This window comes from Ranitomeya imitator, chromosome 8, assembly GCF_032444005.1.
Source record: "Ranitomeya imitator isolate aRanImi1 chromosome 8, aRanImi1.pri, whole genome shotgun sequence".
Lineage (NCBI taxonomy): Eukaryota > Metazoa > Chordata > Amphibia > Anura > Dendrobatidae > Ranitomeya > Ranitomeya imitator.
Window position 1 is genome coordinate 123,058,427 of NC_091289.1, and position 16,946 is coordinate 123,075,372.

Genomic DNA, 16,946 nt, shown 5'->3' on the forward strand with positions numbered 1-16,946 from the left:
TTTTCTATAACGTTCTCCTTTGTGTTGATCACTTGTCTTATTTCAGGAATCCTAATGATGTCAGCTTGCAGAAAAGAAAATTTGATTTTATTTTCACTAAAGCTTCTGAATAGCAACGTCTTCAGTTTTAGGAATAATTAAGAAGAAATGTGGTTCAGCTGCAGCCAGGGGGGGGATTTTAATGGGGTTTGTCACAGCGGTAAGTTTCATTGTGGTGCAAGTTTAATGGGATAGCAAGTGACACTGACTGCGTCTACCTTGGCCAGTGGCTCTTATGCAAAGGAGTGATTACAACCCCATTAAAAATGCATGGAGATCTCACATACACATCTTGTATAAAGACTTCTGCAATTAATGAATCTCAGTAATTTATAGGCTGCAATTTAAGTTTAATAGGGCTATTAGTAAAGTACACACTGTGGTGCCATTACAAGGAGAAGAAGTTACAGAAGACAGAAGCTTAAAAACAGTCAGATAATATATGAATATGTATTATTATGACACGCATACCCATATATATGTGTATGATTGAGAAATGTATTCTTTTAATTTATATTATTTTTTTAAACAATTCCGAAATTCCTTCAATAATTAGACACAGAGAAGATTTTTTATTTTTTTTGGAAAAAGTTCCAGAGGAAAAAGCAGTACGCTCTCACATTTCCCTGTCTGCTACGTTTATTTTTCTTTTCAGCCTTTCTATATACTATACTTTCCACATCTGGAAACCTATAAAAGTGTCCTTTTTTTATTTTTAAGTGAAAAAAAAATTGACGTCCCAAATGAACAGATCGGTTGCAGAGTGATAATCAGAAAACGTATTTGTGGTTTGGTTGACCCGAGTGACCTTTCTCTCTAAACCTGCTCTTGCCAAATGAACTGCCGTCATCAATGGTATAAAGGTTTAGGACTGGAAAAAACAATATTCCTCTTTCAATTTCGTTCATTATATACTGCATTTGTCTGCGTGTTGATTACACAATTTGGAGTGTAATTTCTACATTTATTATAGGCTATCAGGCTCCAATATTAAGAGATAAAGTACATAATGAGGGGGGTTTAATGGTGGTTGGCTGGCAGAGATATAAGGATGTGTGCTTAATGCAGGAAATCTTCATAAATGTGCATTTATGCTGCATGATTGTCCGGAACAAGTATTCCTAAGAACCCCCGTTTCGATAATCGTACAGTGTAAACAGGTAACGTATATGCAAGAAAGGTGAAATGATGCATAAGACATCATCATTCTCGGCAGCACATCATCCTATACAAACAGGACTCGTGCTGCCGAGAACAATGGCAGCCAAGGTGCACTGAACGCATTGTAAATGGACTTCTTTTAAAGAAAATTGACTGCGATGTGGTATTACATCCCTTTCTACTTTAACAGGTAGAATATCTTAACTTTTTAGGTCGTTTTTTTATATTAATGTTTTGCAGTGTATTAAAAAACTAATTGCTTTATGCGCGAGCGTTGATTGTACTAATAAATCACCTTGGGCTAATATTGCTATATTATTAAAGAGATCTTACATATTTTGTTTCTCTGTTTTCAAATATTTGCAGATTCTTCTCTTTACGTTTCTTTCATATTTCCAATGCTGCGTGGAAACTGTAAGCAAGTAGGGTAGCCTATTTTTTTGTATGGTTTGTCCTCTGAATGTACACAAGTGTGCTAATTGAGCTGCGGTTCTGTTTGTCACATTAGCACCTCGATACCCCATGGGACCTGATTCATTATGAACACCCAGGGCAGCAAGATTAAGTTACAGCAGTTGGATCATTAACAAATGAGTATCCAAAATGTCAGCTTTCAGTACTAAATAGTCACACATACTTAGGCCTCATTCACATTTTCCTATTAAATCAGCCTTGTTTTAATTTAGAATTAGATCTCAATATAAAACAAGAAAAGTAGAAATATTTCCATTTTTAGCTTCTTTTAATAACTACTCTTGGTTTTGACTTTTCGCTAAATTCACACATATCATGTTGTTGTTTTTTGCAGCATTCTTAGTGTTTTTTTGGTGTAAGTGGTATTGTGTTGTGACACAAAGCATTGCCAAAGGATTTGAAAAAGTAAAATTAAAGGAATGTAAAAAATGAAACCAATCAAAAAAAATGAGATCAATGCATATAAACAGCATATACAATGTGCGTCACTGGCGTTTTTACGTTTTTGTTTAGCAAAGTTTAAGATGGCAGAAAAAAATATTTTGTAAAAGAAGCCTAAAAAGAGAAGTAAAATATAGTTTAAATACAATAATGTGAATTAGGCCTAAGACTGATGAGATTTGTCAATATCAACTAAACTGTTTATTGACTCTTTCCTATTGATCATGTTGTTTTTTTCAGACGTGATTAAGAATTACGAAATAAAATCCCATGATCTACTAGAAATATACCTCACTGTGCATCCGTTATCTATACAATCAATGTTATTCAATCACAGAGCTTCACTTTAACCCTTTGGTGGTAAAGCTAGTTTGGGCTTTAAGGACAAGATAAAACATTTTTCATTTTTCTTCTCTGAAATCTATCAAACATTACCAGATTACATTCCGGCACAAGATCTAAACTTTTTAATTCTGGAACACGTCATGCATTTTTTCATAATTTAGAGTACAGGTAAACAATGATTAATTTGGGTAATTTGTTTTTTTAGAATTGGAAAAATAAAGAAAGAAAAGTAATCTTGCCTTTATATGCTTTTAATTATCTAAAGTGATTTATTTAAAACTTGTAAAACATCTTTAACCCTTGCATTAAGGGTTAAATGGCCAAGGTCGGAGCTTTTTCATTTAGAGCCTCCATCCTTCTGATAATTGTGGGCACAGCTTCTATACCTGCCGATTCGCTCTGGTATACAAGCATACGATTTTTGGGCAATACCTCCAGTTGATAACATAAATGTATGTCATCAAAGATGGCACTTACTGTATGTACAAACTTGTGAAATAACATATTAAGAAGTGTACTTACTGTTAGGAATGATATACTTAAAAATAAATTGAGGTTTTACTAATTTCAGCTCCTCAAATGAAAGCACAAAATATGAAATGAGTCCTATTACTATTGTGTATATTGTAATGTCCCTTTGCAGCAGTTCTAATTGATATATAAATTTTTTTTGGCACTTATAAAAAAAAATTCAACTGCACACAGCCGCCTAGACTTTTTCTATAGTGTTGCGTTATGAAATACATATGTGTATTATCTCATAGTGAACATCGTCCATTCTTAAATGTGTTCCATATGCTTCACAAATGATCGCTGGGTCCAATTTATGTGTTTTAAGGGATACAATAGACAGAACAAGCAGTTTGTCGGCATCCAAAAAATAGAAAGATAAAGGGAAATGAGAAAAGGCAAAACGCTTTCTGCCCTTCTCTTTCGATACATTTTAACTTTTGTTTAGATTTGCTTTTTAGAATATTTACTGAATCATTGAAGAACATGTTATTCTGCTAAATGAATGCGACTTCATTATAAACAATGATCGGGGTCTGGTTTTTACAATAATCCACAAGTGTAGCTGTAAACCTCAAGACTGGAGCTGGACGGACATGGTAAGATTGTATTTGCACCATCTTCATAGATAAACCACATCATTGACTTTTTATAACAAGAACATATAACTCGTTATCTATTGTAACGCTGGTGAGAACAATTCCATACATTAATATGTATCTTTCACTACAAGCACAGTTACATGAATGGCCATAGAAATTGTGATCATCCAACCATCATCAGAGCCTTGTAGTTAATAAGTATCTGAATTTGTCCCATTGTTTTAAAAAAGTAATGCAATCACTTATGCCATTGACTTTACTTTTGTTACAATTATTCGCCAAGGATTTGCTGTGGGATCACAGCCATTCTAGTGATTTGGGAAAATTCTTATGGGAATATTTCTATGATGTCTCTCAGTATTGAGAATATAGTTAGTCATTTTGTGTGATCAAAATAAGGTTGTTTATGTCTAACTCAAGATAACTCATGAAATATCTGATATACTATTGCACACAGATAAAATCAGCAAGCTTAAGTAAAATATTGGAGAAAAGTATTATCACAAATACAATTGATGCAATTAACGTCAAAGTATAAATTGCAAAGATTGCAATTGAGACGCCTAATAATGTGATATATATATATATATATATATATATATACATACAAATATGTATTCTGTAATTAAGAAAAAAATGGATAAACTAAATAATAATCTATCCATTCTCTATCAATGTACATATTTGTTATCATTTTTTTTTCCATCAGCACATACCTCTTCAGTTCTCGTCCATTATTATCTTACCTTCTAATTTCATCCCTACGCTCAAACACTTCTGAAACCTGCAGTAAGGACATCGCTTCCTCTGGGTCTTATCAATCTGACAGGTCTGATTTTCAATACACGTGTATCTTTTATTGTTCTGAACTGTCCGCTTGAAAAAACCCTAGAGAATATGGAGAAAGGCAGAATAATCAGTAAACATATACGGTACATGAAGGCTGACGGATCCTTTTCTATTATTTCCTAAAGAACAGTACACCTTGGGTTAATATGGAAGATTTCAACAAGCTGCCTTTCTTTCATTACATAGGTTATTTTAGAACTTACGAGCATCCCCCAATGAGCCCATGATAAAAATAGTCATAAAGTATCTAGAAGTATTTGTAAAACTCAAAATATCTGATACATTTTTTTAGAAAGTTCTGTAACAGGGAATTTCTATATAAATTGTAACAGATTTTATGCATTCACAACATATATGTAGAATTTAGTGTTTTTTACCCTTTCTCCACATTATAGGAACCTAAAGTCCACATGTCCTAAAACATTCCAGATCATACATCTATACGTGTTATCTAGCATCTATATCTGTCTATCTATTACATATCTATCACATATCTATCTATCCATCTTTCTCATATATATATATATATATATATATATATATATAAATGGATTGCAATCTGTCACCGGAAAAGAGAGAATTAATTTGGTAATAACTGATAAAATAGAAAAATAATAGCAACTCCGCACCTTACAACTTTCACAGGTTAGCAGTCCATAATGATATCCAGAAACCTTGTCCCCGCAGACTGGACACAGCTCCTCCAAGTCGTCGTCGTATGAGTAGCCCATCATTTTAAACTGCGACACTGAATGAAGAGGAGGCACAAACTCAGTACTTGTACAACATTAATTATGACATCCAAGCCCAGTCCATACAATGTATACACTGTATCACTACATTAAAGCTACTGTACAGACAGACTTCAGATGGTGGCTCTGTCTGGCACAGACATGTCTGTAGTAGTTTGTAAGATACAGTAAGTGATGGCCACTGAAATGTTACTGATGGCTGAGACATGAAGGTTACACCACACCCATTAGGCTTGCTCTTTGATATGCTGTACTAAGTGATGATCAGAAAATCATGCAGTCAGATATAACCCTGCAAAAGCCAACTCCAAATCTTTCACATATTCCATCTTATTACCTACTGCCCTCCCATATCTAATATACTTATCTGTTTCTGTGCTATATCTAACTCCACACGTGGCCAAAGGTACAGATAATATTTCTGATTCAACTAAAATTTTTGCAAAATACTACATACACCATTGTTTGTTCATTGTGGATTTTTCTTCTTAAAAGTATGAAGATTGTCTGCAAGCTATCAATAAATAAGCAGAGAATCTGCAACTGTTACCACGTATGCTCTAATAAACTACTATCTGTATTTATAGTTCAAATATATAATTATATATATATTTATACACATATAATTATAAGAAGAATAAACAGATCTAAAACATTAAACAGATAAAATACAATAATTAATTCAATGTCTTTGGATGACTTGTCAAAAACATATACATACCCACCATTTAAGTATCTATAATTAACATCCATAATACGATCTACCTTTTAAAGCTACATTAACGACAAACATTTTACATTTGTTGGAAAGAATTTCGAACCATTTGTAGCTTCTCTAAAAAGAAAAGAATATGTCATTGAAGGGTTCTATGTTAATAGTCCATTTACTTTCAGCAGAGCTGGATGTAACAAAAAATCATTTAAAAGCCCTGATCTCTGTTCAGTATAGACTTATTAGTATATTCCTCAGAGATGTCTGCTGAGAAATTCACTGAAAAGAAACTGATGTCTGCTCTGAAATGTGACCGAAAACTGGAAAAGTTATGCAATCATTCAGAATTGGGAGCTCAGACAGTGTCACATATTTTTTTTTTGTATATTAAGAGAAATTAATATAAAAAAGTTCCTTCATCATATGCCTTGCAGCTTTATGCATAGTCAAAATAATTACAAATTTGTAGAATGAGAATCAGTGGATTTTAGCAATCAAAGCAACCAATGGCTCTTGCACGTGCAGAATATATACTATATATATATATATATATATATATATATATATATATATATATATATATATACTGTATTTCTTGTCTCCAGTTGGATAACTTTTCATCATCTCATATGGAGGCAGGCAATTTTAAAAACACATCAACAAGCTACTATTGTGCTACATGTTAATTATTGTAATGAATTGTGTGATAAATATAACTTGTAAAGAAATGTGAATGAAAGCGATTTGAAAATATTTATTGGATACATATACATTTATACAGAGTAAATAATATATGTACACACAATATATCTATACTTCATGAATTGCAAATCTTATAGCTGGCAAAATAAATGAAAACAGTATTGTGCATAACTAGGACATTCTGAAATAACAATTTATTATTTTGCCTTCATTTCTGGTTATCTGCATTGTAACAAATTCTAAATATAGAGTACAGAAATCATGAGAACTGGTGTACCAACCTTCCCAAACTCAATAAAAAATCTCACAATCCAAAACTCAACCAGATCTACACTCCAGATTACACTGAGATAATGCTAATCAGCGTATTAACAACACAATAAAACAAAAGCACAATTAGAAACAAACTACACAACACAGCAAAATGGAAATACCTTTATAGCCAATTCAAAGTTCTCTTACAATGTCTTACTATCTTTCAATATCTAATCATTGTTCTACCTGTGTTTGTACATACAGTCCACATTGTGTATGATATGATTGCATTGCAATTAGTTTTTATCAAAAGAATAGCTAACAGCAGGAGAAAGTAATGCGCTAAAGTGTTATCACATAAAAGGCAGAAAAGAAAAATCAATAAATTAAAGTCTACTATTAATACACAGTCACAGCCTGAAGCCTTGTGGATAATATATGTGCAGGATTATTACATAACCTGCCTCCCCTCCATGTGCACATTGCGGGTAGTCTGCCAAGTAACCCGAGAGCTCATATCTGCTATATACTGTCAGCACCATCCTATAGTAGGATATCCTATATACTCAGCGGGGACTGGCGGCATGTGGCCATTGTAGGAGACACTCACATGTACATAGACATAGAAATACACATATACCAGTGTGTGTGTGTATATATAGTGTATAATATATATATATATATATATATATATATATATATATATACATACATATGTAATACACCCAAGTGCATACACATATAACATACACTGTATATATATATATATATATATATATATATATATACACATATATATATATATAAATATATATACACACACACACTCAGATATACTGTATGTATATATGGAAATGAACATATATATGTACACAAATATGTATTTATATATATATATATATACACACATACACAATTACACACAACACACATATATATAAAAGCAAACACTCTCTCTCTAGAGATATACACATACATCACACACATCTACAGAAACGCAACAGATGTTTCCTGGAGCACATTCCCAGCCATATCTTCTTGTATACCCCTATATACCCGCACACAGGTGTGATGCCCATATACACGCCAATATCTGTATGCCCCCCATTACACGTGCCCATACACCGTGGCATAGCTCCCTGCACACACACTATGTGCCCGCAGGTATCCGCCGCACATGTGTATATATAGGGAGACACACGGGCAGCAGGATGCGCCCGGTGCTATATACCAGCACTGCACATATATACACTTGCACGGTGCTTCTCCCGGCACTTACCCTGCATGCTGTCCGGCATCTGCCCCTGCTCTCCGTGTGCCCGGGACAGTCCCAGAGCTTCGGACTCCACTTTGGGCAGCATGGCAGAGTGCGGCCGTCCCGCGGTCGGTGCTGGTGAGCGGCGCAGTCAGGGTGTGAGCTCCGGGGCTGCACATGTGCGGGTCTACAGCTGCTCCATGTGTGCGGGTCTCCGGCGCCGTCACCTGTGCGGACCTCCCCGCACCTCCAGCGCCGCCGGCCACTGTGCGCTGTGCCTGTGCTGTCACCCGTGTGAGGCGCGGGGGGCGGGGCGTCTGTCACCGCGGCCCCGCCCCCTGCTCCCGCTGCCGGGGATCTGTCTGCAGCCGCACATTCGTGCTCCTCTAAGAGCTGCGCTCGGCACTGCCAGACCCCGCTGCCGGTCAGCCCCATGGCGTCCGTCCGCAGACATGTGCCCCCCTGCAGGCGGCCAGCGCTGGGGATACGGGCTACATACTGGTCACAGAGAGCCGCTGCTCTCTTCTGCTAATCTGAAGTGGCTGATAACAGAGAACAATGCAGAGCATTCACCTGAGACTCACAGAAAGATATAGTGCGCTACTATCTGGAATCACCTGAGATCGGCCTCCGCCAGACTCGTGATTTTCCCCGGTTATGTAGCAGGGCAGTGCTCATGGTCCCGGGCACGGATGCTGTGTGATGAGAACGGTAAAGCTGGGGACCAATTCCCCGGGAGCAACAGGGCCCCTCACATCTACCAGAAACAGGAACGACAACGAAACAGCTGAACATTGGGGTAACAGCCTGATCTATCAGTGCAGATGGTGCCGGGGGGACGATCGCCCGATAACTCCCAGAGAAGGACGATCCACAGAGAGGGGTCTGCAGGTATCAGCGCCGTCCGTGAGAGATCCACGGCCTCTGTATCATCCATAGGGTTAATGCACAGAGCTGCGCCCTGTATACAGCCCCCGGGTCACTACACCCCAGCGCTGACCCCAGGAGCAGGACCGCAGCACCGCCCTGTATACAGCCCCCGGGTCACTACACCCCAGCGCTGACCCCATGAGCAGGACTGCAGCACCGCCCTGTATCCAGCACCCGGGTCACTACACCCCAGCGCTGACCCCAGGAGCAGGACTGCAGCACCGCCCTGTATACAGCACCCGGGTCACTACACCCCAGCGCTGACCCCATGAGCAGGACTGTAGCACCGCCCTGTATACAGCACCCGGGTCACTACACCCCAGGAGCAGGACCGCAGCACCGCCCTGTATACAGCACCCGGGTCACTACACCCCAGCGCTGACCCCAGGAGCAGGACTGCAGCACCGCCCTGTGTACAGCCCCCGGGTCACTACACCCCAGCGCTGACCCCAGGAGCAGGACTGCAGCACCGCCCTGTGTACAGCCCCCGGGTCACTACACCCCAGCGCTGACCCCAGGAGCAGGAGTGCAGCACCGCCCTGTGTACAGCCCCCCGGTCACTACACCCCAGGAGCAGGACCGCAGCACCGCCCTGTGTACAGCCCCCCGGTCACTACACCCCAGGAGCAGGACTGCAGCACCGCCCTGTATACAGCCCCCGGGTCACTACACCCCAGCGCTGACCCCAGGAGCAGGACTGCAGCACCGCCCTGTGTACAGCCCCCGGGTCACTACACCCCAGCGCTGACCCCAGGAGCAGGACCGCAGCACCGCCCTGTGTACAGCCCCCCGGTCACTACACCCCAGCGCTGACCCCAGGAGCAGGACCGCAGCACCGCCCTGTATACAGCACCCGGGTCACTACACCCCAGGAGCAGGACCGCAGCACCGCCCTGTATACAGCACCCGGGTCACTACACCCCAGCGCTGACCCCAGGAGCAGGACCGCAGCACCGCCCTGTATACAGCACCCGGGTCACTATACCCCAGCGCTGACCCCAGGAGCAGGACTGCAGCACCGCCCTGTATACAGCACCCGGGTCACTACACCCCAGGAGCAGGACTGCAGCACCGCCCTGTATACAGCCCCCGGGTCACTACACCCCAGGAGCAGGACTGCAGCACCGCCCTGTATACAGCACCCGGCTCACTATACCCCAGCGCTGACCCCAGGAGCAGGACCGCAGCACCGCCCTGTATACAGCCCCCGGGTCACTACACCCCAGCGCTGACCCCAGGAGCAGGACTGCAGCACCGCCCTGTATACAGCCCCCGGGTCACTACACCCCAGCGCTGACCCCAGGAGCAGGACTGCAGCACCGCCCTGTGTACAGCACCCGGGTCACTATACCCCAGCGCTGACCCCAGGAGCAGGACTGCAGCACCGCCCTGTATACAGCCCCCGGGTCACTATACCCCAGCGCTGACCCCAGGAGCAGGACTGCAGCACCTCCCTGTATACAGCCCCCGGGTCACTACACCCCAGCGCTGACCCCAGGAGCAGGACTGCAGCACCGCCCTGTATACAGCCCCCGGGTCACTATACCCCAGCGCTGACCCCAGGAGCAGGACTGCAGCACCTCCCTGTATACAGCCCCCGGGTCACTACACCCCAGCGCTGACCCCAGGAGCAGGACTGCAGCACCGCCCTGTATACAGCCCCCGGGTCACTACACCCCAGGAGCAGGACTGCAGCACCGCCCTGTGTACAGCACCCGGCTCACTATACCCCAGCGCTGACCCCAGGAGCAGGACTGCAGCACCGCCCTGTGTACAGCACCCGGGTCACTACACCGCAGCACTGACCCCAGGAGCAGGACCGCAGCACCGCTCTGTGTACAGCCCCCGGGTCACTACACCCCAGCGCTGACCCCAGGAGCAGGACTGCAGCACCGCCCTGTGTACAGCACCCGGGTCACTACACCGCAGCCCTGACCCCAGGAGCAGGACCGCAGCACCGCCCTGTATACAGCACCGGGGTCACTACACCCCAGCGCTGACCCCAGGAGCAGGACCGCAGCACCGCCCTGTATACAGCACCCGGGTCACTACACCCCAGCGCTGACCCCAGGAGCAGGACTGTAGCACCGCCCTGTATACAGCACCCGGGTCACTACACCCCAGCACTGACCCCAGGAGCAGGACTGCAGCACCGCCCTGTATACAGCACCCGGGTCACTACACCGCAGCGCTGACCCCAGGAGCAGGACTGCAGCACCGCCCTGTATACAGCACCCGGGTCACTATACCCCAGAGCTGACCCCAGGAGCAGGACTGCAGCACCGCCCTGTATACAGCACCCGGGTCACTACACCCCAGGAGCAGGACCGCAGCACCGCCCTGTATACAGCACCCGGGTCACTATACCCCAGCGCTGACCCCAGGAGCAGGACTGCAGCACCGCCCTGTATACAGCACCCGGGTCACTACACCCCAGGAGCAGGACTGCAGCACCGCCCTGTATACAGCCCCCGGGTCACTACACCCCAGGAGCAGGACTGCAGCACCGCCCTGTATACAGCACCCGGCTCACTATACCCCAGCGCTGACCCCAGGAGCAGGACCGCAGCACCGCCCTGTATACAGCCCCCGGGTCACTACACCCCAGCGCTGACCCCAGGAGCAGGACTGCAGCACCGCCCTGTATACAGCCCCCGGGTCACTACACCCCAGCGCTGACCCCAGGAGCAGGACTGCAGCACCGCCCTGTGTACAGCACCCGGGTCACTATACCCCAGCGCTGACCCCAGGAGCAGGACTGCAGCACCGCCCTGTATACAGCCCCCGGGTCACTATACCCCAGCGCTGACCCCAGGAGCAGGACTGCAGCACCGCCCTGTATACAGCCCCCGGGTCACTATACCCCAGCGCTGACCCCAGGAGCAGGACTGCAGCACCGCCCTGTATACAGCCCCCGGGTCACTATACCCCAGCGCTGACCCCAGGAGCAGGACTGCAGCACCTCCCTGTATACAGCCCCCGGGTCACTACACCCCAGCGCTGACCCCAGGAGCAGGACTGCAGCACCGCCCTGTATACAGCCCCCGGGTCACTACACCCCAGGAGCAGGACTGCAGCACCGCCCTGTGTACAGCACCCGGCTCACTATACCCCAGCGCTGACCCCAGGAGCAGGACTGCAGCACCGCCCTGTATACAGCACCCGGCTCACTATACCCCAGCGCTGACCCCAGGAGCAGGACTGCAGCACCGCCCTGTGTACAGCACCCGGCTCACTATACCCCAGCGCTGACCCCAGGAGCAGGACTGCAGCACCGCCCTGTGTACAGCACCTGGGTCACTACACCGCAGCACTGACCCCAGGAGCAGGACCGCAGCACCGCTCTGTGTACAGCCCCCGGGTCACTACACCCCAGCGCTGACCCCAGGAGCAGGACTGCAGCACCGCCCTGTGTACAGCACCCGGGTCACTACACCGCAGCACTGACCCCAGGAGCAGGACCGCAGCACCGCCCTGTATACAGCACCCGGGTCACTACACCCCAGCGCTGACCCCAGGAGCAGGACTGCAGAACCGCCCTGTGTACAGCACCCAGGTCACTACACCGCAGCGCTGACCCCAGGAGCAGGAGTGCAGCACCGCCCTGTGTACAGCCCCCGGGTCACTACACCCCAGCGCTGACCCCAGGAGCAGGACTGCAGCACCGCCCTGTATACAGCCCCCGGGTCACTACACCCCAGGAGCAGGACTGCAGCACCGCCCTGTGTACAGCACCCGGCTCACTATACCCCAGCGCTGACCCCAGGAGCAGGACTGCAGCACCGCCCTGTATACAGCACCCGGCTCACTATACCCCAGCGCTGACCCCAGGAGCAGGACTGCAGCACCGCCCTGTGTACAGCACCCGGCTCACTATACCCCAGCGCTGACCCCAGGAGCAGGACTGCAGCACCGCCCTGTGTACAGCACCCGGGTCACTACACCGCAGCACTGACCCCAGGAGCAGGACCGCAGCACCGCCCTGTGTACAGCCCCCGGGTCACTACACCCCAGCGCTGACCCCAGGAGCAGGACTGCAGCACCGCCCTGTGTACAGCACCCGGGTCACTACACCGCAGCACTGACCCCAGGAGCAGGACCGCAGCACCGCCCTGTGTACAGCCCCCGGGTCACTACACCCCAGCGCTGACCCCAGGAGCAGGACTGCAGAACCGCCCTGTGTACAGCACCCAGGTCACTACACCCCAGCGCTGACCCCAGGAGCAGGACTGCAGCACCGCCCTGTGTACAGCACCCGGGTCACTACACCGCAGCACTGACCCCAGGAGCAGGACCGCAGCACCGCCCTGTGTACAGCCCCCGGGTCACTACACCCCAGCGCTGACCCCAGGAGCAGGACTGCAGCACCGCCCTGTGTACAGCATCCGGGTCACTACACCGCAGCACTGACCCCAGGAGCAGGACCGCAGCACCGCCCTGTGTACAGCCCCCGGGTCACTACACCCCAGCGCTGACCCCAGGAGCAGGACTGCAGCACCTCCCTGTATACAGCACCCGGGTCACTACACCCCAGCGCTGACCCCAGGAGCAGGACTGCAGCACCGCCCTGTATACAGCCCCCGGGTCACTACACCCCAGCGCTGACCCCAGGAGCAGGACTGCAGCACCGCCCTGTGTACAGCACCCCGGTCACTATACCCCAGCGCTGACCCCAGGAGCAGGACTGCAGCACCGCCCTGTATACAGCCCCCGGGTCACTACACCCCAGGAGCAGGACTGCAGCACCGCCCTGTATACAGCCCCCGGGTCACTACACCCCAGCGCTGACCCCAGGAGCAGGACTGCAGCACCGCCCTGTGTACAGCACCCGGGTCACTATACCCCAGCGCTGACCCCAGGAGCAGGACTGCAGCACCGCCCTGTATACAGCCCCCGGGTCACTACACCCCAGCGCTGACCCCAGGAGCAGGACTGCAGCACCGCCCTGTGTACAGCACCCGGGTCACTACACCCCAGCGCTGACCCCAGGAGCAGGACTGCAGCACCGCCCTGTATACAGCCCCCGGGTCACTATACCCCAGCGCTGACCCCAGGAGCAGGACTGCAGCACCGCCCTGTATACAGCCCCCGGGTCACTACACCCCAGCGCTGACCCCAGGAGCAGGACTGCAGCACCGCCCTGTATACAGCCCCCGGGTCACTATACCCCAGCGCTGACCCCAGGAGCAGGACTGCAGCACCGCCCTGTATACAGCCCCCGGGTCACTATACCCCAGCGCTGACCCCAGGAGCAGGACTGCAGCACCTCCCTGTATACAGCCCCCGGGTCACTACACCCCAGCGCTGACCCCAGGAGCAGGACTGCAGCACCGCCCTGTATACAGCCCCCGGGTCACTATACCCCAGCGCTGACCCCAGGAGCAGGACTGCAGCACCTCCCTGTATACAGCCCCCGGGTCACTACACCCCAGCGCTGACCCCAGGAGCAGGACTGCAGCACCGCCCTGTATACAGCCCCCGGGTCACTACACCCCAGGAGCAGGACTGCAGCACCGCCCTGTGTACAGCACCCGGCTCACTATACCCCAGCGCTGACCCCAGGAGCAGGACTGCAGCACCGCCCTGTGTACAGCACCCGGCTCACTATACCCCAGCGCTGACCCCAGGAGCAGGACTGCAGCACCGCCCTGTGTACAGCACCCGGGTCACTACACCGCAGCACTGACCCCAGGAGCAGGACCGCAGCACCGCCCTGTGTACAGCCCCCGGGTCACTACACCCCAGCGCTGACCCCAGGAGCAGGACTGCAGCACCGCCCTGTGTACAGCACCCGGGTCACTACACCGCAGCACTGACCCCAGGAGCAGGACCGCAGCACCGCCCTGTGTACAGCCCCCGGGTCACTACACCCCAGCGCTGACCCCAGGAGCAGGACTGCAGAACCGCCCTGTGTACAGCACCCAGGTCACTACACCCCAGCGCTGACCCCAGGAGCAGGACTGCAGCACCGCCCTGTGTACAGCACCCGGGTCACTATACCCCAGCGCTGACCCCAGGAGCAGGACTGCAGCACCGCCCCCTGTGTACAGCACCCGGGTCACTATACCCCAGCGCTGACCCCAGGAGCAGGAGTGCACCACCGCCCTGTGTACAGCACCCGGGTCACTACACCCCAGCGCTGACCCCAGGAGCAGGACTGCAGCAACGCCCTGTATACAGCACCCGGGTCACTACACCGCAGCACTGACCCCAGGAGCAGGACCGCAGCACCGCCCTGTGTACAGCACCCGGGTCACTACACCCCAGGGCTGACCCCAGGAGCAGGACTGCAGCACCACCCTGTGTACAGCACCCGGGTCACTACACCCCAGGGCTGACCCCAGGAGCAGGACTGCAGCACCGCCCTGTGTACAGCACCCCGGGTCACTACACCCCAGCGCTGACCCCAGGAGCAGGACTGCAGCACCGCCCTGTGTACAGCACCCGGGTCACTATACCCCAGCGCTGACCCCAGGAGCAGGACCGCAGCACCGCCCTGTGTACAGCACCCGGGTCACTACACCCCAGCGCTGACCCCAGGAGCAGGAGTGCAGCACCACCCTGTGTACAGCACCCGAGTCTCTACACCCCAGCGCTGACCCCAGGAGCAGGACTGCAGCACCGCCCTGAATACAGCACCCAGGTCACTACACCCCAGCACTGACCCCAGGAGCAGGACCGCAGCACCGCCCTGTGTACAGCACCCAGGTCACTACACCCCAGGAGCAGGACCGTAGCACCGCCCTGTGTACAGCACCCGGGTCACTACACCCCAGCGCTGACCCCACGAGCAGGACTGCAGCACCGCCCTGTGTACAGAACCCGGGTCACTACACCCCAGCGCTGACCCCAGGAGCAGGACTGCAGCACCACCCTGTGTACAGCCCCCGGGTCACTACACCCCAGCGCTGACCCCAGGAGCAGGAGTGCAGCACCGCCCTGTATACAGCACCCAGGTCACTACACCCCAGCGCTGACCCCAGGAGCAGGTGGAGCGCCCCCAGACGCAGGGTACTCGGTACCGGCCCTCTCTGTCTCGGTCCTGGGGTTGTCACGGTGGTTGGACCCGGTCCGTGACCCTGCTAAGGGGCGTCCAATGAAAGGTGATGCAAGTTTGTCAAGGTTTCGTGACGCCACCTATGTTGTTCGGTCAGGGTGACCGACGCTGCTTGGGGTCCACTGGGGTGATGTAATGGCAGCCAGATGGAATACCGTCACACAGGTGAAGTGTTTCCCCAGGTCTTTCCAGTAGTGTAGGTGGCGATGATGTGAGGCGCCGTTAATAACGAGGACGCAGGGTTGCAGTCTTTTTACCTTTTTACTGAAGACTTCGGGTTCCGCAATCCAGAGCACTGTCAACAGGGCTGGCTGAGACCGGCCGGTCCGAAGTCACATCCACAGTTCCCTTTGCAGGTGGAAATCAGTGCCTACCACTAGCGCCTGTGTGTTGTAGTTCTTCCCTGCTGAGCATTCGGGATAGTCCTCACAACTTTCATATTCGTTCTTTCTCTCTCCGTCCCCCAAGTATATCTGGCTAGGGCGCACACATTTGACGGGAAGGCTCGGAGCTATTCTGGGACCCTAGAGACGCCCCTCTCCACGTTTTCCCCCTATGTCTGCTTAGGTGATGTAAGGTAGACAGCCAACCTATAATCAACTGTTTTGCCACTGTTTGAAGTAATGCTTGGAGTCAGTTACTTCCTCGTTGCCGATCTCAGGGCACGACTCCTACTGGTTCTCCTTTGTGCTGTGATCTCGTTTCTCACTTCTCCACAATATCCTTCGCTTCGTGTACTTTCTTAGGATGCCGCCGCAAGGTAGTGCAGGCGCGGCTCCGTCACGTTCTGTCCTTTCTGCTAGGTACCTGCGAGGAACCCACCCCTGACAGGTCCTCCCTGGAGCTCTCCCAGGCTGCGTTC

At 49.8% G+C, this 16,946-nt stretch overlaps 1 protein-coding gene across 2 annotated transcripts in view; it reads right to left on the reverse strand.

Annotated features, from left to right (window-relative positions):
- The window catches only part of NR5A2 (nuclear receptor subfamily 5 group A member 2), a 256,864-nt gene that overhangs the window by 111,875 nt on the left and 128,043 nt on the right, over positions 1-16,946 (reverse strand). Inside the window, exons 1-3 of one of the 2 annotated variants that reach the window (XM_069737333.1) lie at positions 8,122-8,366; positions 5,051-5,169; positions 4,319-4,460 (exon numbers count right to left, since the gene is read on the reverse strand). In XM_069737333.1, coding sequence (XP_069593434.1) covers positions 4,319-4,460; positions 5,051-5,169; positions 8,122-8,203 — 343 coding nt within the window. In that variant the 5' untranslated portion in view covers positions 8,204-8,366. Of the gene's footprint in view, positions 1-4,318; positions 4,461-5,050; positions 5,170-8,121; positions 8,367-16,946 lie in introns of those variants that run through there. The other variant, XM_069737334.1, reaches the window with a different exon arrangement.